This window comes from Phaenicophaeus curvirostris, chromosome 8 (assembly GCF_032191515.1).
Source record: "Phaenicophaeus curvirostris isolate KB17595 chromosome 8, BPBGC_Pcur_1.0, whole genome shotgun sequence".
In the NCBI taxonomy this organism is placed as follows: Eukaryota; Metazoa; Chordata; class Aves; order Cuculiformes; family Cuculidae; genus Phaenicophaeus; species Phaenicophaeus curvirostris.
In genome coordinates, this window is record NC_091399.1 from 2668301 (window position 1) to 2692441 (window position 24141).

Here is a 24141-nt window from a genome sequence, read left to right on the forward strand (position 1 = left end):
TCAGGGTGTTACAGGCTTTATCTGAAGGCGTGAAGCAGAAGCATACCCCAGCTCATTCACCTTCCAGGCCACAATACTACAGTGGGACTACACCTGCTGAGCATGTGATTTTTGGAAAGCCTCCCGCTGCTGTCCCACGGTGCTGCTCCTGCTGCCAGTACCAGCTGATCTCTTTGCCCGAATGTCCTCAGCTGCTCCAGGGCCATGTCACCTCCGCATTTCAGCCCTGACATGTGACCAGGGCTAGTCACAGAGGCTGCTGTGTTTGCTGAACAAACAACAGCACAGCACACATCATCATCTTTGCCTGGTGGCAGCACCACAGACTGTGCTAACACCATTTGCCCAGAGCCACGCAGATATCCTAGATCTCCTTCCCCCCACCCAGTACAAGTGTGAAAATCCAAGAGATGTTTTCTGAAACCATTGCTAGAGGGATCACTATCCCAGAGCACAGCAGTACACCTGGACACAGCAGATGCAAACCCAAATTCACCACCCCTGGAGGTGACGTGTTGATGTGGCTCTTAGGGACATGGTTTAGTGGTGGAGATGCCAGTGTTAGGTTTACAGTTGGACTTAATGATCTTAAAGGCCTTTTCCAACCTAAATGATTCTGTGATTCCATAATTCTGACACACTCTAACAAAAGCACCAGCGAGCAGGCAGGAATCAAGGCTTTGGCACTGCTTGTGCCAGTCATTTCTGCTCTGAATGCTAGGTAGAGGGGTTTTCATAAATGTTTATATCAGACTTGGAGATGTGATGACAAAAGGAGGCAAACAAAACTGGCAGGAGCCATGAGGCTGACATGACAGAGCACCGTATCAACATCTTCTGTACCAAGGAGTGAGACTGGGTTCTGACAGACAACATGGACTCCTAAGTAGAGGCATACACCACAGTCACTGCTGGTCAATGCCCAACAGGAAGGTCTCTCTGCTGAGAGCAGAGGTGTTCCATGCTACGTTAAGTTTGTTTCTGTGAGGCACACTTGCTAAGTATGCACGAGGAAAACATCGGGTTTTCTTCTGTATGCTTTATGCTCACAGACATTTTTATGCATGTTCAAATGGCAACTGTGTTGAATGGATCCATTGACTTTACGGTGTTGCTGTCCCCTGCCCTGGGGCTTTCTGACCCCACTCCTGGCACCTGCTCTCTTTTCTGACACTTTCCTACCTGTTTTCTCACCAGGAAAACACAGTATTCTGTTCTGCCTGAGGCATATCTCAGAAGCTCGTGATCTTTGCCACTTTTCACAGCCCTCAGCATGACTCTTACACTCCCTCCCCTCCTCTAAACTGAGCACATTGGGTGAGGAAAAAAAGAAAACCCGGTCATGCAAATATTTACCGAGTACAACACTAACATCAGCGTTGCTGTCATAACAAGTAGTGAGGCAACAACATTCAAAGCTGAAAAAAGAACAAAAATTTTGTTATTATTTGCTGTATGTGGATTCCCTTGGGACACAACTTTTATCAGGTACCCGGAAACTAGAAAGCTTGAGGAGGAAGAAAACAAGAACAAATCAGAAATATTTAGTGAACTCATAAAGTAGGACCATCCAGGCAAAACTGGAGAGGGTTCCTCAGGTCTGTATTTAAAAGGGACACAAGGGAATGAAGTGGAGAAAAGACTCTCCATGGCTGCGTTTAAGAAGTGATTTCAGACTCCACTCATGGAACCTCGAGATGTATTTTCAAATGTACCTGTTCTTTGAATCATAGTTTCCATAAAAGGGAACCAAAGCATGTCCACGGGAAGGAAGGTGGCCCCAGCCAGATTTCCACGTTCCAGGTCAGGATAGCAGACCTGTGGTGCAGCATAGCTTGATCACAGCCAAGAGGTGGTCAAGCTGAGCCTTGTGCTAACTCAGCTAACAATGGAAAAATGCAGACTGGTACAGAGGAAAGTGGAGATCCTGCCTGCTAAACACAGCAGGAATGAAAAGCCACTCCTTGCCACATGCTCCATTTAAGCAGGCTTATGCATCTCAAAGTTGGGTCCTACAGTGTCTCTAGGATATGTATTAATAACTCAAGAAGCAGCTGAATCACCATACCTTGTTGCCAAGACCAGCCTCAGCTGCTTTGGAGGCCCACGACAGTACTCTGCCGCCCAGCCATCACTTGCTCTGACTACATCCCAGTCTTCGAGATCTTGTTAGAGTGATCAAGCCAGTGCCATGCAGAGCAGCACATCAGAAGACAAAACTCTGAGCCCCTTTTTATGAGAGTGCCTGATCTAATGACTGCAAATATTTGCACCCATTATTTATGCCACATAAACTGATTTCACAGCTGTCTTTCCCCATTCATGTCCATTTTTATCTTTTTTCCTCTATTTGCGTTTTGCGCAATGTTTTCCATTATCCTCGTTTGCACTTGCAGTCCGTAAACAGTAGAGAACACATTCACTTTTTTTCTTTCTCAGTAAAAGACCCCTAAGCACTCTGCTTCTGTTTCTGCAAGAGCCTTCGTGATAGTAAACAATTTTCTTCATTAAGTGTATCTGAAAATAGAAATTCCACAAGTAAACACAGCCATGACTTCAGAGAAAGCAAAGCACCTGCTCTTCATGGGAAGCATCACAAATCGTGAGTTAAAACAGTGCCAGGCAAGCAGTGAAATCACATAGGGCAGATGCACGCTGCCCAAAGAAAACTGTTTATCCTCTAAAATCTAAGACTGATGTAAACACAGAGTTTAATTTTTACTTTACTCTCCGCCTTGCTCACTGCACCTCTCAGATGCTGGCAGATGAGCTCATCATGCTGCTGCAACAGTTACCAGAGTTTCCTGGCTGCAGAGAAGGCCCTGGCAAGGCTTGTGGCACAGAGGCTGTCCTGCAGGCAGGGAAGTGTCTGTACTCACTGAGTAGTTGTGCAACAGGGCAATCCCAGGCTGTGGCGTAACACAGCATCATCCCTCTTGGCACCGGGAAAGGGCACCTGTCTTCCTTGGCAGGGAAGACAGGAACCCTGGGATCCAAGCCAAGCATCCCCACGCTCTTGATTCTGACTGATAGGAAACTCTCAGGCACTGCAAGGGGGGAAAAATCCACACAGGATGTGGTCAAGGGGGCTGGACACATGAAAGCATGTATTAAAGAGAAGGTTCCCCACCGTGTGGCAGCAGGAAGGCAAATGGAAGTGGCAGGGGAGCAATGGATGGTCTCCCACCCAGTGTGACCCATGTACCATGGCACAGTGCAAAGTATTGTCATCATAGCTCAAACATATGTCCTGCTCTTGTGATGGCACAGACTGTCGTTCCTCATGTACACAGTGCTGCCCCACAGCTTTGGCTTCAGCGATGACACATGCTGCCTTCACCTCCCAATATTCAGGGCACATCCAGCATGGGCAAGAACATTGAGGCACGGGACATCTAGTACATACGTGAGATTTCTGCCACACTTCAAAGCATAGTGTGTCATGATTAGGAGATAAACCAAGGTTGCTTGATCACAGTTTAGGGATGCCATGGCCAGTTCTGCTGTAATTACCAGAGTCTTAATTTTGTGTGGCTATGTGTCTTTTCTGTTTGGCAGCAGGAATTTGGCATGCAGGAGCCTTACCAATGTTTTCTAACCCTTCTCCAGCCCCACCTTGTGACCCAGAAAGTTTTTCTGTTCTAGCTTCTCTGTTCTCTTGTTTCCCAAGCATCTGAATATCTCTGTACAATGTCCAGTTATCAAGATATTTGAGTTGGCGCTTGTGGATTTTTAATGCTTGTACAGTAAAATGTGAAACATGAGATTGATGACACTGTGTAAAGGGAAAAATGGTTTCTTTGGCATTGTTGGAGCAGCTCATTCCAAATACAGCGCTGGCAAGAGCAGCTGCTTTCTGTTTTGTAGCGTTAAGATTCAAAATATTTTAAGGACACTTATCAGACTATTTATTTCGAGCTCTTTGAAGCTCTAGCTGAAAGGGTATAAAGGTATTTCTTTTAATGGCAAACTTCCACTGTGTTATTAAAACATTGAGCTTCATGTTTTTATTTCAGCCACCAAAGTTGCTTTGCACTTGTCCTTATGAGTTCACTGCATGAAGGACAGGGTCTATTTGCTTGCAATTGAAATTTTCTCTCAGCAGGTGATGGAAATCTGCAGACAGTAACAAGGTATCAGCATGATCTGTGCCTATTTATCTCAAAATTATGTGCCCATTATTTCATTGACATTCTCAGTGCAGGAAAGTGTGAGGAGGAATCACTGTTACGTGGAGCCACACATAAACTTCTCTCTGCATCTTGCAGGCTACGTGTCAGATCCCATGAGTACCATGAGATTCCATTCCTGCAGCAGCAGTGGCAGCTTTGAAGAAAGCAGCTGAAAGCCTCAGCCCTCCACCTGCGGAGAGACTTGCCACCAACCAGAAGTAACAGTTCTCTTCAATAATCCTGGCTCCTGGGCACCCTGTGTAACACCAAGTGTTCCTAAACTGAACAGCTTTATTCATTCACGGCAAATATATATCTGTTATATCTTCTGCTCTAGCACCTTTCTCTGCTTTCCTGCTTGAGGGTGTGGGGTTTTTTGGCGGTGCGCATATGTTCTTTAACAAAGCGGATGTCCACAAGGAATGCTGCACTTACATCTGGAGCATTAATAATATGATGAGATGAAATTAAAATGCATCTATTATAGTTTCAGAGCTCTGAGGCAAGGTGCTGCTACCTTGGACAGCACGAAGGCGTGGGGCTATCGGCACCTCCTGACTGGTGGGTGCCAGACAGCTGCCAGCCCAGATACATCAAGAAGAGGAGCAACCTGTTGCTCCCCACCACTATCCAGGCTGCTGTGGAGGCAAAGCTGTTCCTGCTCCCAGCTTCTGAATAGCTCGACTTTCTTTTGTGAGTTCCCTGAAGTCCCAGTTGTGTCCCATGTCTCATTTTCTGCACCACGGGCTCAGGCAGCTCCCCAGCACAGCAGCCCATGGCTACAGCTCTTCAGAGCCCTGATCTGTGGAAGCTTTCCTGCTTGCTGAAAATAAAGAGATGTTTGGATGGCTGTTTTAACTGTATTCTTCCAGACATTTGTGTTTTCTTATCCACTTTCTTGTTTTGGTTTGAGTGATTGTTTTCCCTGAAGAGTGTAAGCTTTCATTCAGTCATTTCCTCACAAAAAAAAAGCGCAGCACAGTTACTGCAAACCAAACTTTTAACCAGAAGGAAAATATGCAAAACTAAATCCCGGTCCATAAATGTTCAATGCAGACAGGTAGAATTGCATCCCAGATGTGACAGTCTTAACGTAGTGCAAAGCTGCGGTTTTGACTCAAAGCAAACCTGCAGCAGGAGGCCATTAGGCACAAGCTGAGCTCCAAGGGCTGTGAGAAAATGACCAGGCTTTGCAGCAGCAAAGCTGATCTCTAGAAAGTAAAAAGAATATAAAAAGGGCTGGGGGGAACTCAAACTCTCCTCTTTGAAGCAATTACAGTTAATTGTACTGCTATTTTCTGTAATCTTTTCTCAAATTAGAAAAAAAACTAACTGCAAGCAATCCTGCTGTAATATTATTCCCTACCTGGATTCAAAGACACAACTGTCGTATTGGCCAGGTGCAAACCAGTGCTGCCACGTGTTACTCTGTGGATACTTTTCAGGATGTTGGTCTCTTAGAACTATGATCCCTGAACCGAGGTCTTTGATGAGGCATCCTGCAGTGTGACACAGATGAACTAGAAAAGTGTAGACTTTCCCAACTAACATCTCCCATGCCCACCATAACTTTCACAATCCTGAAGCAATGAAAATGGGGAAGATTTCACTTAGCAAGGGTCAGAGATGGTTTTTTATTTGTTTTGTTTCACTTGCTGAAAAATGCTGTGGGAGGAAAGGGAAATAACTACATCTCACTGTAAGTGAATTGTTGCTGTCAGCCCCTGGTAGCACCCAGCAGTTACCTTCTCCTGTGTTTGGTCCTTGTTTCAGTTGTGGTCTCAACTGCATGAGCAGTCACTGGGCTAATGCAAACAATACAATAAATACACAGACGGCCCTGGGATGCAGCTCACTAGGGGACATGTTGGACCCTTTGTCAAATTCCCCAGCCTCCATAAGAAGTGCAGCTGGGAAAAACATCCCATTGGTGCAAGTGGCCCTCAGCGAGCCTCCCATCCAGCTCCCGACCGCAGGAGCCAAAGAGCCTCAGCACCTGACCCTGACAGCACCAGCACTGCCTGCTCCGGCACCAGTCCCTGTGCCCTCATGGGCTGTGGGTTGAGGCAGAGCCACCTCTTCCAGCCTACAGAAACATATTTGTACCTTGAGCTTCGCATGAGGGGCCCAGCCCTCTCTTTCCAGCTCACACTTGTGCTTCCTTTTAGCACAGACAGAAAGCTCTGACTCTCCCATCCTTACAAAATGTCTCCATAAACTCAAAATCACACCCATGGCAGCCTCTTCACTCTGCAGTTGAGCCAGGTTTTCATGACCTGATAGCCCTCTCAGTTTAACACCTAATCATTGTGAAACTGAGGAATTCAGTGCAGCAAAATGAAGAAAACATTAGTGCAGCCTCTGAAATGGTGATTTGTAAATGGTGAGATGGAATGTCAACTGCAATGTGTTAAAACAAGATTAACAACTAAGATAACAATATATAGTTCTCTGAAATCCCTTTTGGCCAGAAACACTCTGAGGACAAATCCTGATGCTTCTCCAGCGCTGAATAAAGAATAACTGCCTTAATAGTTAAATTAATTATTGACTGTAAATTTTTTTGTTTCACCTCCTGACTGCAGTGCAGTGTTTCAGAGGATCAAATACTGCTCACCACTGGAAGGGTACTTCTCCTGATGCTTTCACAGCTTTCAGAGACAGTAAGTCTTTGGTCTGAGCAGGCCTCTGGACAAACCTGTAGAGCTCTCCACCCCATCTTTGCAAAGCTTTAGCAATAAGTCAGTGTCACAACGTGGGCAATGCTCTCTTAAGAGCTTTAATGAAAAGGAGCAAGAGGAAGCTTCAGTCTTTCCCATAGATCAAAGGAGATCATCTATCATCATGACAACTTTTCAGAACAATGATTAGCATTGTTATGTTGCAAATGCCTCACCTAGCAGGAGTATGGCTATAGAATTTGTGGTCCTTAAGTCTTGAAAGAGCATTAGCCAATGAGAGAGGAAACAGCTGTGCACAAGGACCCCACCCTGCAGCATCAGAGCTGAGAATAGGCACATCTGCATGACTCAATGCGAACAGCCAGAATTTGTTCTGCTTAAAAACATCCTCCTTGATCATTTCCCATTTTTAGTTCCTGAAAGCAGAAAAAGAGGGTAAAACACACTGAAATCAGCATTCTTCCTCCCTCAGATAAATCACGGTGGGGAGAAAGAGATGTCCCCTGAGCCAATTCCAGTTCATTGCTAACAAACAATTCCAAGCTTGCTGCTAACACCCTCCCAGTCAAACACAACATTACCAACACAGGCTGAACTCTGTCCTCGTTGCCCTGAAGTCCTCAGCACAGGAAAGACATGGACCTTTTGGAGTGGGTCCACGAGAGGCCGCAAAAATGATCTGAGGGCTGAAGCACCTTTCCCTATGAGGTCAGGCTGAGGAGTTGGCGTTGTTCAGCCGGGAGAAAAGAAGGCTCCGGGGAGACCCTACTGTGTGTTGCCTTTCAGTACTTAAAGGAGGCTTAAAAGAAATATGGGGAGAAACTTTTTAGCAGAACGTCTTGTGACAGGACAAGGGGTAATGTCTTTAAACTAAAAAAGGGAAGATTCATACGAGGTATAAAGAAGAATTTTTTTTTACTGTAGGGGTGGTGGGGCACTGGAACAGGTTGCCCAGAGAGACGGTGAATGCCCCATCCCTGCTAACATTCTGGGTCGACTTGCACGGGGCTCTGAGCAATCTGATCTGGTTGAAGATGTCTCTGTTCACTGCAGGGGACTGGTCGGGGTGGGCTTTAAGGATCCCTTCCAGCCCAAACCGTTCTGTGATCCTATGATTGCAAACCGTGACAAAACAACATCCAGATTCCTCTGCAACTAGGGAAAATCTGTTGTATTCTTTCTAGAAGTAAAAGCAACATCGGAACAACTGGCAAGTTTTGAGGAAACCTATGCAGAGCAGACGGGAGAAGGTGCGTTTAGGGTGCTGATGAAAATTCCCTATGTGACTCTCTAATTGACCAGATGTTTCACACATAGAGCTCCCAAAGCACAGGTAGGCACCAAGCTGAAGAATGCTGAGGCAGACAGAGATTCGATTTCATTCCTCAGAGTTTGTACTGCCCAGTGTATGAGACACCAACAGGACAGAAAGTATTAATGATCTTATCTGAAAAAATTAGTACCAACATTAAATTTCTGTTTCAACATGAATTTGTTGTTACAAATACCTCTGCATTAAGTCTCTTTCCCTTGCTTAAAACAATCATACAGTGACATGCAGCCACTGTACCTGAAAACCAGAAACTAAACTGGATTAGTGAGCAGAAAATAGAGCAAGGAAAGCAAACTGCATTTGCAGTAATGCCTCTGTGTACTCACTGTTACCAGAGCTGCACGGTATGATCTCTCAGCCCTTCCTTGGAAATGCCAGAAGTGGACACATGGAAGCAACAACAACAAACAATCAAAAAGTTTTTGAAGGCAAAAATGCTGTAGTTTAGAGGGCTCTTTACAAGGCCAACTGCTATTTTTCAACAGGTGAAAATCATCTCTTTAACCTGTGGACTGTCACAAGGAATTACTTCAGCTGTGTAAATCAGTAAAGATACATTTGAGGCACAACCATCAGTACTCAGTGACAAGCTACTGAGAATACCTGGCAGTTTAGGGAGTTAAAAGAGGCCTTTCTGATCAGCCAAAAATGAGTTTTGCCAGTGGCAAGACTGTTGCATAGTTTGCTTTTCTCACATATGCTTTGTTCAATAAATAGTATTTTTTCGGGAGGGGGGTTGGGGAAGGGCACACCTTGATTTTTCCCTAAGTGCCGCCTACATTTTATCACTTTGAAGTTAATTTTTAACTAGCCATGGGAAGAAGAGCAGAAATTACCATGGGTAGCCTTTCAAAACTGTAAAATTAATAAAATTATCCATTTCAATAGGTTTGCTTCTTACCAATTTCCACATTTTCAGATCACAAATATACTTGTGTTTTGAAAGGGAAGGAACAGTACATCTTTCATAGCCACACCTAGAGTTCCCTGAAGATGAGATGGCCAAGTTCAGCTCAATTCCGTAAGTGTCTCAAGTCCTCCGTCCACCTTAGGAATCAGTTGCCTTAAAGGACTCAGAGACATGAAGAGTAATGCAATGTCCCAGGTATAAAGCTGGCTTGTGCCATCCCACAGGTGTGCCAGGGAGCTGTGTGTGGCACTGCCAGCATGCAGAACAAGGGAGGGAAAGTGGGGTGTATGAGCAGGGGAAACCAACCCGTACTCTGTGGGGAGAGCTGTTGGGATGGGCAAAGGGGCATTTCCTTATCACAGGCCAAAGTTCACGGGTTTCTTTCCTGTAAATACAGCTGTCAGAGAAGAAGTGCGAGAGAAAAGAGATGATCCCACTAATATGATAGGAGACCAGAAACTGTGGAGTGGCTTTGGGAAATGTGATTTTTTTTTAATCAGTATATAAACCCAGAGTATTTGAAGTGAGGGATTTTCAGAGCAATAAGAGAACTTGTACGAGTTGGCATGTCCCTAACCAAAGGATCCAGTTCCCTAACTGTTACAGTCATATGCACAAGAGCCATTTATAAATATTTTAAGTGTTTTAAATAATTAATTATTAGTTTTCCAATAACTTACAACCACTACTGCATAGTTCATCTGGGACGTTCCTGATGTCCCAGGTCTTGTGGAGCCCAAGAGTGTCTTGGAAGTTCAGCTACCTCTTGATACCAACTGTTGCCTTATTTTCTAGAAGGCTGAAGTGGATCTAGTCTGCTCTCCTACTGCTGCTGCAAACTCATACTGCCACTTAATCATCTTCAGCATGTTCCAAAATCTGGATCTCTTTAAAGGAAGCTTCTATCCATACAAAAAGAGCAGGAAGTACTGGAAGTGTAGGTTGGCAGCTGGTGAGAGGCTGCACCAAGAGGAGAAATCTGCTTCAGAGACACCTTCCATCTTGAGGACTACCTGCCCCGGAGTGGCCCCAGTGCCACTGCTGCCTGCCCTGTCATCACTAAACGTATGCTTTAGAACCACCCCTGGAAAGGGAGAGCTTAGCAGGGCCATAGCACAGAGGGGACGAGTCCCTCAGCCAGAATAGGGCTGCTCTGGCTCCTGTGTGGCTGCAGCTCCCATAAGAGTTCTCCCATAAGAGCTCTCAATTTGCAGACTGAGTATTATTAATGAGTATTTTGCAATGGTTGGCAGATCACGCTGGCACTTGCCTACAACAAATGAATCAAACCTCTTCTCTTTCGCATTTTCACTACTCAGTAAAGCAGTTAGGTGTCAAATAAGCACTGTGTGGATCATGACCTATCCGAGTACAGCCTTAGTTTTAACCCTGACCCTTCCAGGGGATCACTGCCATGGCAAAAGCCTGCACTCCTCCCTCTGCCTTTGTTCGTCTGTAATGCTGGAAGTGCAACCCATGTGGATGAATAAGCATTTGTAAGTGGCTTGAGTACAGCCATGCTCATGGGCTGCAGGCATTTCCTTTCCATGGGGATCTGCAAGGCACAGTTTTAGTGGCACAAATATTTGGCCCAACATTAGTCATGGAGTTAGAAAGCAGAGATAAATATTGCAGACCAGGCCCTACTTGACTGGCAAGTATGATCTTTAGAGTGAAAGAACTGGCAAAATATCAAGGAACTACACAAATTGGTACAGAGGTTTTTATGCACCCAAGTAAATGGGCAGGTGTGCATATGTACAAAAACAAGGTCATTAGCATTAATTTAAATTCTGGCTACTTTGCATACCAGATCTATTCAACTGTAGAGTACGCAAACACAGTTTATCTATTTACTGCTCTTATTTTATATTCAACAAAACTGAAAATGTCTTGGTCCAATGAATAAGCCACCTCTGATTTTATGGACATACCCTGGTTAAAAGGAAATTGTTGAATGGTCAAACCATTGTTGAATGGTGAAAAGTCAAAAACATGCTTTGTAAGCAAACTGCTCACACCTTGCACAGAATACACATTTCAACCACACTGCTCAGCATCACTTGATGCAATGCTTTCATTTAAACTGCTGAGGACTGTATAACTATTATTAGTGGGTTTTGCCTCCTTTTCTCGTTCAAAGCTGTTCCTGGTATCCACGTTGACCAAACAAACGCAATCATCTTCAGTACAGGAGGGAACATGAATTACTTGGTCCCATTTAAATTTCCTATCTGATGTATATCAATCTTACATTAACTTACATTAAGTGACTTACATTAAGTGACTTACTTTAACAATCCATTCAAAACCCTGCTCATTTCAATTCTAGATCGCAATCTGAGAACAGAGTCACAATCCCCTTGTGTAGGAGCTGAGCATCCTGCACCCCACCGAGCGATGCCTGCCGAGCTGCTGCACGTACAGCACTGTACACCATGGCCTGGCAGCCTCTCAGGAAGCTCTCTGAGGTGCAGCAGAGCTGGAAGGGAGATGTTTGCAGCAGAGATCCTCAGTCAGCACTGATCCACCACCAGCGCTGGGCTGAAACAGCTGCAGTTATAACACAGCTTCCACAGGCCCAAGGGTTACTACTGACTGACACCACCAAAAACAAAAAGCCAGGCTTTATTCATTTCAAAAGACACATTAGAATTGTTCCGATTTAATAATTTCCAACAACATTTCAAAGTCCCAAGAATGCCACACAGTATGGCCAGTGAGAAACCAGGATCCCCATGGAGCAAGAAGCCACCTACACAGACCCACCTGGCACACACAGTACCTGAGCACATGGCAGGGCTCACTTGCCTGTGACATGCAGTGGAGACAGCCCCTCATGTTGAAAAACTCAGTGTGAGGATACTATTCCTTGTGATCCTGCCATTCCACATCTCTGCTGAGCACCCCCAGATGCTCTCATCAGAATCAAAGCATTAATGTGCGCCAGTGTCCCATGCACAACTGAAGATACAGTGAAGATTCTGCAGTTCAGAAAGGGAAGGGGCACACAGGCAAATGCAGTCAGAACACTGACACAGGTGAAAACATGGGCAGCTCTGCACAGACACACTTCTTGTCCTGTAGAAATATACAGAACAGCTGCCCTCAGCCCTCCCTCCTGCCAGTAGTGCCTAGGGGAGGAGAGGTTTAGTCAGAACAGTATTTATCTGTGTTTTGTGAAAAACAAGCACAGCAGCTGTGGAACAATCCTTGCATTTATTGCCTTCCTAAATACAAAGGCGTGCTGTTTCCCGGCCGCTGTGTACAGGTTTATTTCAGTTGTCTGCTGAACACTGAGAAGCTGCTTGAGGAAAACATGACAGGTAGTTGTGGTACCCATGGAGTAAATAAAGGAGGAGTGAACATCCCAACCAGCAGTGGTGTAAATGTTTCAGGAAACAGCACTGAAGAAGCTGCAGGAAAAGCTTAGAGGAGAGTTTCTTCCCCATCCTGAGGCTGAACGGAAGGCACAACAACTGCATCTGGGTTTGCAACGTCCTAGGAAACAATAACAAAAACATTAGCTTTACAGAAAATGTGCTAAACTTTGAGCTACTGAGATACCGCTGTAACAGAAGCAGATGCCAGAGTGACCAGAGAAGTGAAGTGCTGCCACTGACCTGGAGCGTCCCAGCCAGCAATGCTATGGAGGCTCAGCCACTGCCACCAGTGCAGGCAGAGGAGTGGTATGCGGGGTGATCAGAGCTGCACCACATGGCCAAGGGTAAGACAACTGAGGGGCCAGAAGCCTTAGGACCAGGGCAAAGGCATTTGCAATGAAGGTTCAGAAACAGGAAAGAATGCAGAAGCTAACACCAAGAAGGATTTACCACCCTTCATCCCACTTCCAGCAGCAGATGCTTAAGGTAAGTGTAAGAAACAGGATGAAGTGATGCATCCTCTGCTTATGGCAGGGACCAGTCTGGGGACTCAAACAGGCACAGGGTACAGTGGCCAACACATGCAGGACTCACCTCACAGGGATCACGGCTTCCTTCACCCACATCAGTGGCTCCTGGAGCATCAGGTCTCTCTCCAACAGGACTGTCCTTCCTCTGCACCCTGACTTCAGTGCTCTGTGTACTCTCCAAGACATCCATTCCTTCTCTTTCTCCCATGTTTTCACAGAGGCGTGGCTGCTCCCCCTCAGCTTTCACTCCCGCCTGCTCTGCCCCCTCCTGTGACCCATCCTCATCCTCATCTACCCCTGTCCCAGGAGCTGCTGGCTGTGGCTGGGTGCCCAGACATAGACCTTCTCCTCTCGCAGGCTGTCTCCCTATTGGCCCTGTTCCCCCACCCCCATGTGCAGGGGTGCTCAGGGAGGTTTCTGACATCGGCTGCTTTCCAAGGGACGTTGTTCCACATGGTTCTTCATGCTGTGCAGACAGGGGACGTGCTGTGCTCCACTCCCAGCCTGCCTCATCCGCTGGCACTGGCCTTCTTTCCTCGCACCCCAGTGCCGTCTCCCAGTTTGCCCCTTGCCTGCTGTCCATGGCTCCATTTGCCACACCTCCTTCCCCATCCCTCCCAGTCTCCCAGGCTGTGCCCCTTTCCTCAGCTGACACCCCTTCAGGAGCTGCTGCCTCCATCACACTCAGTCCCCTCCACGCCACTCCCACCACCTTCGCCTGCACCACCGCCCCTCCATCCACCCTGCCGCACCTTGCCATCTCCTGTCCCGCTGCTGTCTCAGCCAGAGTCCCTAGCCCAGCCCGGCCACCCACCACAGCAAAGGCCACCAGCCTTGCCTCCCCCATCCTGCCCACACTCAGAACTGCGGCAGGCAGAGCTGCTCCATCCATCACCCCCTCATCAGAAAACTTCTCCTTCCTTCTCTCTTTTGCACCGTCCAGTGATCCCTCCTTCCCATCTACCAGCTCACTTGGACCTGCTGCTCCACTTATAGTCCCCTCTCTGCCTCCTGACTCTGTTCTGCCTTTCTCTGCAAATAAACCCATCACCTCTCCAACAAGTCTTTCTTCCATTGCATGCTCTTTCTTTGCTTTGCTGCCTAGAGATGGGGTTCCACTTGAACATGTTTCTGCTAAGCCCTCCTCCTCCCCAGCTGCTGTGGTCTCCTCCAATGGAGAAGACACTTCACTTATAGGATCTCCTCCAGCATCCACCAGTGCCTTGAATCCAGGTGCTACCTGCCACAGGGAACCCTTCTCAGAATCCACAGACTCCTTCACTGCATCCTCTGCACTGAGAGAGTTCCTTTCTACCTCTGATGCCTTGTCAGTCTCAGATGTTGCAGCTCCTATGGCAGCTTCCCCCATTTCGATCTGCTCTTCCCCTGCTGCTTTCAGCTGTGAAAACTCATTTGGTTTCACAAAGTCTACTCCCCTAAGTGTTGCTTCTCCTGTGTGAAAATTGGTATCCCCTAGTGTTTCCAGAAGAACCTCAGGCTTCTCCGCATCCTCGTCCCTTTCAGAAATGGCTTCCTCTACAGCCTCATCTCCTTCAGGGCCAACTACCCTGGTAATATCTTCTGCCACACGAGCATCCTCCACAGCCTCCTCTCCCTCAGATACAGCATCCGCCACAATGTCTTTCCCTGCAGAACCACCCTCCTCCATAGCCTCCTCTGCCTCAGACACCATCGCATCCACCACCTTCTCCATCAGAGGCTCTGTGGCCCCCACGGCTTCCTTTGCTTCAGAGACCTCTTCTGCAGCCTCTTTTCCCTCAGAGACTTCCACAGCCTCCTCTGCCTCAGACACCATCTCATCCACCACCTTCTCCATCAGAGGCTCTGTGGCCTCCACAGCTTCCTTTGCTTCAGAGACCTCTTCTGCAGCCTCTTTTCCCTCAGAGACTTCCGCAGCCACCTCTGCCCTCTCAGACACCACTCCATCTGCCTCCCTGCATAGCAGTGCCCCTGCCAGCTCCTTTCCCGTAGGTGTCTGCACTCCCAGTGCTGCCTCACTCTCCGTCCCCTCCATCAAAACTTCCTGCTCCCCACATGCCACCTCTACACCAGACTCCATTCCCTTCCCTGTCCCCATGCCTTTGGGATCTTCTTCTGCCATGGTGCTGTCCTCAGGAGCAGATTCCTCCACCGCAAGCTGACCCTCCACCAGCATCACAGCTACTGTGTCTTCCTTGGGAAGAAAATCTCCCATCCGTGCCATTTCTTCTCCTGCCTCTTCAGTGCAAACATCTCCTCCCTCAGTAACAAAATCTTCCTTCTCAAGTGCTTCTCTCTCGTCTATCATGTGCCCTTCTCGTACCACTTGTTCTGCTGCCTTCTGCACATCAAGTGTTCTTGTTCCTTCTGCCAAGAAAGCTCCATCTGCCGCTATTAAGAATTAATCAAAACATTAGTTTTATTGAGAACTGTGTTAGCATTAAGGCTGGTTTATGGGGTTATTATTAAAGATTCTGTCTCTCCCAAGCAATGAAGGTACATCAGCATGGTGATGAGAAGAAAACTTGCTGTGCTACTTCTCATCACGCACCTGTGTTCTGTTCTACTGCTGCCATTCTGGCATCTGGCATAACTAATTTGAGGAAAAATGTTGATGCATGACCAGCTATCAAGTCTGACAGTTCGGCCTGCCTTGCCTAGTCTCCCTCCCTCCCTCACCTGCCTAGCGGGAAGCTCAGGTGTGTGTATGAAATAGCTCTAAGCTTGACAGCAACATTCAAAAATTAAGAAATAGGTGGTAAATTGCTGTTGTAAAACATGCACACACAGGAAGAATACTACTCAGTTGTTCATGCAAAATGGATAATTGCTTCCCACGGGTTCTGTGATTACATCAAGGGAAATAATTCCTGCCCCCTGGGAATTTTACAGCAATTCCTCCATTGAACCGGGTGCTCCAGGGTCTGTCCCTGAGCAGGCACCCTGCAGTCTGTACTGCGGCACCGCTGCTTGGCACAAATGTGGAAGGTTCCTATTCTTTAGAAAATGAGAAGTCTTGTGTCACTGAAAGGAGCGAGGATCCATGTCTTCCCCGATTTGTCTCTGATTTCTGCCTGGCGCTCCCAGATCTCAGTGCCTGCTGGCATGTGTGTGGCAGCTGATGATGCTCATCACACTCCATGTGCCTTCCATAGAGTTGGCTTCATTCGCTTGCTGGGAACCTTCAGATTTGCAGTTAGGTACAAGATTTTATCAGGTTACAGTGTTTCTGGTATTTCTTTTCTCAAAATCTCTTTGTACCATTGGATTGTTTGAGCATTTCGATAGAAGTGGTGTAAATGTTGCTGTCAAGGGAATGTAAAGGCCTGATTTTCTACCCATTGCAAAAAGAAGGAATGCCGAGGGAGTTAGGAAGATTCACCAGGAGATGGTTAGGTGGACATAAGGAAAAAGTTCTTCACCTAGAGGGTGGTGGAGCACTGGATCAGCTCCCCAGGGAAGCAGTCATGGCACCAAGGCTGACAATATCTAAGAAGCATTTGGGCGACTCCTTCAGACACATGGTATATACACAAAAGCACAGCGTCCAAATTGCCCAGCTGCTACTATTGGACTGAGTCTAATGCAACAGATTTTGCAAGTCCCTGTAAAAGACATGATTTGTTCACTTTGTCTAAAAGAAATCAAAGGCTGTGCTGTGTGTGGCATAACTATTTATAATCATTAGCCAGAGTAAATTAACTTTGCTGTGTGTGAGATTTCCCAATCGTCAATTATGCCAACTGCCAACAGGGAGATGAGTTTGGGAGACAAACAGCATGGAGATCAAGTCTGCAGTGCAGCTTCCTTCCTAGTCTGTCATTCGCATCCTATGCAAACAGTCCCATCCTACCTGTCTTGACAATACATTTCCCAGGGAGGCCCCATGCTACCTGAAAGCAAAGAGAAACTCACTAGATTCCTGCTTTCTGCAGCTGTTGTCTTGACTGGTAGCCAATTTTTTCATGGCCTGGATTCCTTACCTATGGCCACTATGACTACCAAAGAAAGTATTAATTTTACATGACTACAGAACCTAGCTAGTGATCACCCAATTTTATACAAGTTAGGAAAGAGAAGAGCACAAGGAGTGTTTGATAGCCTAGAAAGGAAAGGGAAAGGGCAAATACTTCTATAAAAAGATTTCAGGGGAATAAGATTTAATCCACATTCCTGATCAACAGCCAATCTCACCTTCTTTGGCACCACAGTCTGTATTTGTTATGTTCTCTTCTTCCTCATCTGCGTGGGAATCGCTAGGTTCAGGTTCAGAATTCACATGAAGATCATTTCCAATCACCTTTGCTAGTTCCTCCTGGATTGGCTTGCAACCTAACACAAAATTAAAAAAAGAGGAAGCATGAAAGAAACCATTAAAAAGCAAAAGGGGAGAAGAAGGCATGCAGCTACCTCAGCTTGGTTTAAAATTTAGAAATTTAATATTAGGGCAAACTCAATTTGAGCCATGTAAATCTTCACCAGTAAAAAAAAAATTTTTAACATAGGTTACAACCAAATGGAGAAAACTATTAAAATTCCAAGGTGAAATTCATGCATTAGCATCTACCAAAACACAGAGCAGCAAACTTCCACATTTTCACAAAACAGTGAGATTGCTTTCCTCAGGCAGGCTGAGAGAGGTCCAACATACAAGCAACAATGGTTTTTTCTAGATATAACATTATTAATGTTCTATGAATACTTAAAAAACATAAACAACAAATTCTACGTGATGTTTCCAACTACAGTTCTGATGATTCCTCAATTCCCCAAACTAACATATTTCTGAAGACCTATGCTTATCAATAAATAAGTGAGGAAGTGTTTTCTGTTCTGAAAATGCAATGCTTGCAATTCTTCACAGTCAAGTCAGACATTTGAAATGATTACTAAGATTGTGCTTCCACTTCCATTTTTACTTTATGATTTGCTGGATGATTAAGTGTATGACTTTCAACCTAGTAATACTAAACAGCCTCTTTATGAGGAGTATTCCAGCTATGTACACTGTCCAATCCCTTCAGATCTTTAAGATCCTTTCCAACCCAAACCATTCTGTGATTCTACAATTCTACAATTCTATGGATCATTGTAATTTCTGGGCACATTATAGTGAAATCATGCATCTTTGCATGTGGCAGGATGTTCCCTCTGGTAGTTTATTAAAAAAAAAGGGCTATCAATTCTTAAGAGACTGATTTTTTATACATGTTGCTGTCTATATGCAATTTAATCTGTCTGCTGCTTCAGAGTTAGTCAGGGCTCTGAAAGGTCGAAGAACAGGAGAGGTTTTTGTTCCCACTGGCTTGCAGTGAGAAGACTTTTCTGCCCTATCACAACCTTGCACTCTTCTCTTCCCAGATCCCTGCCTCTCTCTTACCGGTGCACATCCTGTGCTTTCCCACCTTTTTCCTAGGAGGTTGCTTTTTTCTACACCATTGATACTGCCTTGCTCCTCAGCCTTGTATATGTTATTTTTCTTTTTTTTTTCATTTTTGTTTTGATTTCTTTCTTCCTCTTCCTCCTGTCGTTCCTCATACTTTATGTTTACACCCATCCTTTCTACCCCATCAATACCTTGCACCTGCACAGCTCTGAATAGACTTGTGAGAAAACTTTTAAAAGACCATTTCGGTCTATAGTACAAGAGGCACTTGCTCAGCACAAACAACTTTCTTTCCTGTATCACAGGTCTCAAAGGATAGTGATAGCTTCACTCCTTGCTGTGACATTTCACCTGGGTGAAGCACGAAGACCTGCTCTGCAAGGGACCATGAAAGCTGAGCAGGGAAGGTCCCAGGAGAGCCTTAAAAGGTTCCTCCTGGGATCCAAGATTCTGACAAAGGTCTCTGTGTAATAGCACACAACCTGCTTGAGTCATTCTAACACTCCATCTCTGCAGAGGAGACAAGAAGCTTTCCACTCCAGGACATGCCTTGGCTGCTTCACGCAGAGATACCTACAGCACTTTCTATGACTTGCTGAAATACCAAATGCTTTGCTAGGTGTGGTGCATCTATTTCACTCTGACCTGATTACAGGCCTGAAGTCTGAGTAGCTGGCAGTTTCCATTCTTTGCAGTGCACTGCCTGCACGACATTTGACAAAAGGGAATTGACAGTCTATCAAAACACAGAGCCCAGGGAAAGATGACAAATACTGCTCACAATAATTCTCTCCCTTGGGATCAGCAACATCTCCCTGTCACAAAGAGCACAGCAAGATCAGAAAATGCGCAGCAGGACCCCATCCCAAGTATTCCCATCCTTCTGACAGATCTGTCACACCACCAGCTGTGATATGCCCAGACTCAGCCTGCAACTGAACAACCCCAGAGAAGAATTTCACACCTTTTGCTTCAGCATATACAGTTTTCTCTGATAAATTAGTTTTGCGCTGTTAATGACAGCACTGGTTAGGAGACAACGTGTCACAAGCAGAGCATGATGGGTTTTCCTAGAGCAAAGCTGAAACACTGCCACAACAATCCCAACCAAACACAGGCTGGATGGGTGATGAGAACGCCTACCCCTGCAGAGAAATCCACCTGAAGAAACCTGGGAGGCCCAAGAATGAACTGCAGTCACGGTAAAAGTCCAAGCTCTTCAGCCCTCTGAGTGTCTCTCAAGGCTTTAAGAGCTCAGCCTTTTGGAGGATGGGAGTAGCAGAAATTGTAAGCATCTTGCATTTCTTTTAAGACTGTAAATGTCCTTAAATTTTTTAATTAGAATCTTAATCATTGCAGCATCTGTGTCATGCACCTAGAAGAAGCTAAGTCCTTCATGACTGCTGTTATCCTACAATATTTCTTTAGCATGCTCATTTTATCTCAAAAAGGGTATTACCTTTTTCTTTCATTGCTCTACACACAGTTTCTTGTCAATCTATTATTTGCTAGAAAATATACCTAGACAAGCCCCACGTAGATGGGGACAACTTTGTATGCAGTGTAGAAAATCATTCCTATCTGTAGTTTCTATAATTCAACGATTACTCTTGTCCTTCCTTGACCTAAATCTCAGGCAGCAGAGACCGTGCAGGACTTGCCTAACAAGTAAATGTTGTTACCTATGTAAAAAAACAGACAATCTCTCTATATTTGATAGAAGATCTCTGCTCAGACCTAGAGCCATGAAACCATGTGTGTTGAATAGAAGCACACAGGAATTTATGCTAATAAAGAACAACACTATTGCCTTGGCCTAACTCAATACCAGTTCACTAGCTTCACACATTGATCCCTCCTTGGTTTTGTAGCACAATGTAATACTCTGTTTTCTAGGTTTTAGAAGTTCCTTCTTCTTCAGTAGTACTCAATGAAATCATCCGAGCCTAGAAGTGAAGGTGTTTAAAATAGAATTTTCCTTAACACAGGTGAAGAGAGAGGTTCCAGAAGGAAACATCTTCAAAAACTTCAGCATTATTCAATTAATAGTATGTTAGTGTCTTTCCTGTCGGCATTCTGAATGCACAAAAAAACAAAAGCCATCCAAGACAGCCAAGGTAACCTAGCAGCAACAGACTTGCAAAGCATTAACACCAACATTCAATCCAGTTATTCCACACACAGCTACCTCATATAGATGCACTGCACTGAACCAAAACCAACAGAAACAGAACCTAAAACTTCTGTTAAGATAAAGGGAAAGCACTCTACCTTCCACTGCAAATCCAGCAATACAGAAGGACAATTGGAAACTCCATCTACCGTGGCTGCTGACTCTCCTATACATCATCACCAGTGTATAGGACTATTCTTTTATACTCCCTGATTGAACAACTCCAAAGACATTTCCCCATAACCTGGATGACATGGGAAAGCAAGGGCTTACATTTTTTCCCATTCCTCAGAAATAATAATGCCAAGCCTTCCTCATGTGGCCAAGCTTTTATTAATTGTCCATTATCCAGAAAGGTAAAGTCGAAACTGCAAGTTGCCCATTTTATCAGCACTAAAAGTGAGGTGTCACACAACTAACTGATGTGCTCCTTGCTAACAAATGATGCGCTCTTTACCAGCAGAGTGAAGCAACATAACCACGGATGGTTTTGACTTTCCTGCTTCATCTATTCTTTCCTTTTCCAGCACAGAATTTTCCAGGTTTTCCTCCATTCTGAGCCGCTTATTCTCCCTGTTCTCATTCACATATTGTGCATGTGATGCATTATCAGATGCCCTTTTGGTATCATACTCCTCTTCATCCTCAACATCCTCAACATTTCTTTCTGATAATGGAACTGAACCAGATTACCTCCATCAATCACATTCCAACAGCACCTCTAAATACAATTCAGATAGGTTTTAAAATAGTTTCTTCAACTCCATTTGATAAAAGATTTTAACTATAGCAACAACTCTTCAGTGTGCTCCCGTTATCTCAGTGAATATGATAAAGATCTCCAAAATCATGTGTAAACCATTCAAGTTGAACTGGAGACAAAGTTCACTGTTTCCTCTTAAAAAACATACAGGGACCATCATATGAATTTCATAAATGGAATATTCGAGGAAAAAAAAGCGCACTATTCTTCATCGAACATTTGGCTGAACAGTAGAGTTTAGTGATACACAGCACTGCTGGTGTCCAGCATTCAGATGGGTTCAAGAAAAGATTAGTCAAACTCAAGGAAGGAAAATCTGCTTAGGCCCAATTGGTAGACCACCCTGGACACCAGCTAATTAAAGGGGTGGGAAGACACAGTGCAGAAGCATCACAGTATTCTTGCCCTTCTTTTATATTTTCCCTTGGCATTTGCTGCTGCCTAAAGGCCAGAGGCAGAATTCAGGCCCAGAATTCCTACAGCTGCAGTCTTCCACCCTCTATGCCTCTTCTTCCTCTGTGGATCTGAGGAAGGCTCATTGCCATTTTTTGTAGCATTTTAAATTATTGTTTGCATCTGCAATGTATTAGAAAAACTTGGCAGGACTGCTTTTAAAAAAAAATCTCAAATATGGAAGCTAAAACTTCCCTAAAATATGACAACTACTCCCATTAATTTTAAAACAAGAACAAAGAAGGTGTGTTTCAATGGAAACTGAAGTTCTAAACTAATGGACTGCCTTGTATAGATGTCAGGGTATCAGTTCAAGAAAAGTCAATTTTCCTTAAAAGTAGCAAAAAGAAACAGCTGCACCTCCCAGCACACTTCAGTGGTGGGGCGGAGAAGCTACATCTCCGGGGAAGTCATCAGGCATACGCTCATTCTAATTTAATCATCATCACGGAGACTGGCAGCAAGGATAACTAGTTGTACCCAATGCAGGATCCTCTAGGATCTCTGTTGCAATGGATTTCAGGCACAAATTACCAGGCAGCCAACACCCAGTTACGAATCTCAGGCACTTCCAGCTTTTACTGGCTTTGCACCTCTGTTCTAATGAGACCTATGTTTAGACTCCCAGAAAGCACCATCACTCCTGAAGCATACAAACAAGCAAGTTCAGTGACAGAACAACTCAAATATGCAGTTTACATATTGTACTACAGGAATTGTCAGTGATTCTTTCCAATTTATTCACCTGCTTATGGCCTACGGGGATCTGAATGCCAAAGTCTGTCTTATACAGTCTTGATTCATGTCCGATTCATAACATTGTATGCAAAAATAACATCTTTGGCACCTGAGTATTATTCCAAAACTGTGCTGAACTGACCCAAGGGGCCTAATGAACTCAGATAGTCTTGACCAAGTGTAACGATACACTGAACTAAGATGAAACAGAATCTGTCCACAGCATATACTTATAAAACTCCAGGTCCTATTACTATTAGCAAGTCAGTTCTACTGTAGCAGCACTCACCTATTACAAGTGGATTAGTGCACCGATTACGGAAACAAAACACAAAAACATAGTGTGTATGCCCAAAAGCTTGCTGTCTAAAATCTTGGTCCACCAATACTAACACACGAGCTCAAGTGAAAGCAAGGGAGTTCTTAAAAAAAAAGTACAGGTCAAAGGCTCAGCAGATGAATTCAAGGCACAGTAAATGCACGGAGCACATGGAATTTCAGGTTACAAGGAGATGAAAGTTGAAGCTAGCAGCAGTTAAAGTTAAATTCCACAGAGACACAGGGCGCAGGTAATCTCCAGGTGGTCATAGGTTTGTGTTTGTCTCTAGGACAGAACTGTAGGTTCTGTAGGTAACAGATCTAAAAAACAGCACAGCTCTGTTATCCCCTGCAAGCCAAGAGAAAACAAGTTACTATCAACAGCACAATGTCCCAGTAATGCTTCCCATGAAGACCTACTTTGCCAGATCAAACTGGCAAACGTCCCTCTGGACAGGACACGGCTCTAGCTGCAGAGATCAAGTCACAGGGTGTTTATGTAACTACGCTTATACAAAGTTGGCAAATCGCACCCAGGTATAAGCCTCGCCAGTCCAGATGGCAACTCAGTTTTAAAGCAATGGGAAACACGTCACACTTTAGGGCTAAGAAATAGAACCGCTAAGGAACTCCCAGAACAGTTTTCATGTGCCTAGCATGATTTAACACAGATGAGAGCTAGAAACAGAATATAAAGATAGCAGCAGGGCTGCTTTGAATGCAAGCTATGAGTACAGCTACGCCACCAAAGGGGGACAGACCAAGGCTGGATTCGCTGCAATCTGTTACAACCTCAGGATCACACTTCCACACCCTGTCTCAGCGACAATTAAGTTCACACCAGTTCCCTGCCCTCAGCACATGCTCTGCATGCACAGCATTGGATGCTGGAGGATCTGCAAGGGGCCTCAACATCAATTCCATCACACAGGAAGGAGCACTGAGGACATCAATGACGCATTTTGTGTGCTGTGCTTGACTCCATGAGTAGATGCAAAACAAACCTGCACTTAAAATGAACACATCTTGTGGACTAAATTGCTTATGAAGTGACATCTTAACATAAAAAGATATTATTACAAAGGGGGAAATATTAAAAATGAACAAATAGGAAAAAGGAATAAAAGATCACAGAATCACACAGAATCACAGAGTCACTAGGTTGAAAAAGATCTCTTAGATCATCGAGTCCAACCATTCCTATCATCACTCCTATTTCATCGCAGATCATAGGCAGTTTGTGTTCAATCACAAGAAAATATAAATTAAGATTATTTTCGATCACTGCAGTGATTTTATAA

At 44.9% G+C, this 24141-nt stretch overlaps 1 protein-coding gene and 1 pseudogene across 1 annotated transcript in view; one reads left to right on the forward strand and one right to left on the reverse strand.

Annotated features, from left to right (window-relative positions):
• The window catches only part of LOC138723254 (serine/threonine-protein kinase TNNI3K-like), an 81571-nt pseudogene extending 77036 nt beyond the window's left edge, over positions 1 to 4535 (forward strand).
• Positions 4536 to 12298: 7763 nt separating this feature from the next.
• The window catches only part of LOC138723186 (glutamate-rich protein 3-like), a 36549-nt gene continuing 24706 nt past the window's right edge, over positions 12299 to 24141 (reverse strand). Inside the window, exons 12-14 of the mRNA XM_069862102.1 lie at positions 17204 to 17341; positions 13074 to 15400; positions 12299 to 12597 (exon numbers count right to left, since the gene is read on the reverse strand). Of these exons, the coding sequence (XP_069718203.1) occupies positions 12526 to 12597; positions 13074 to 15400; positions 17204 to 17341 (2537 nt within the window). The 3' untranslated portion in view covers positions 12299 to 12525. The remainder of the gene's footprint in view (positions 12598 to 13073; positions 15401 to 17203; positions 17342 to 24141) is intronic.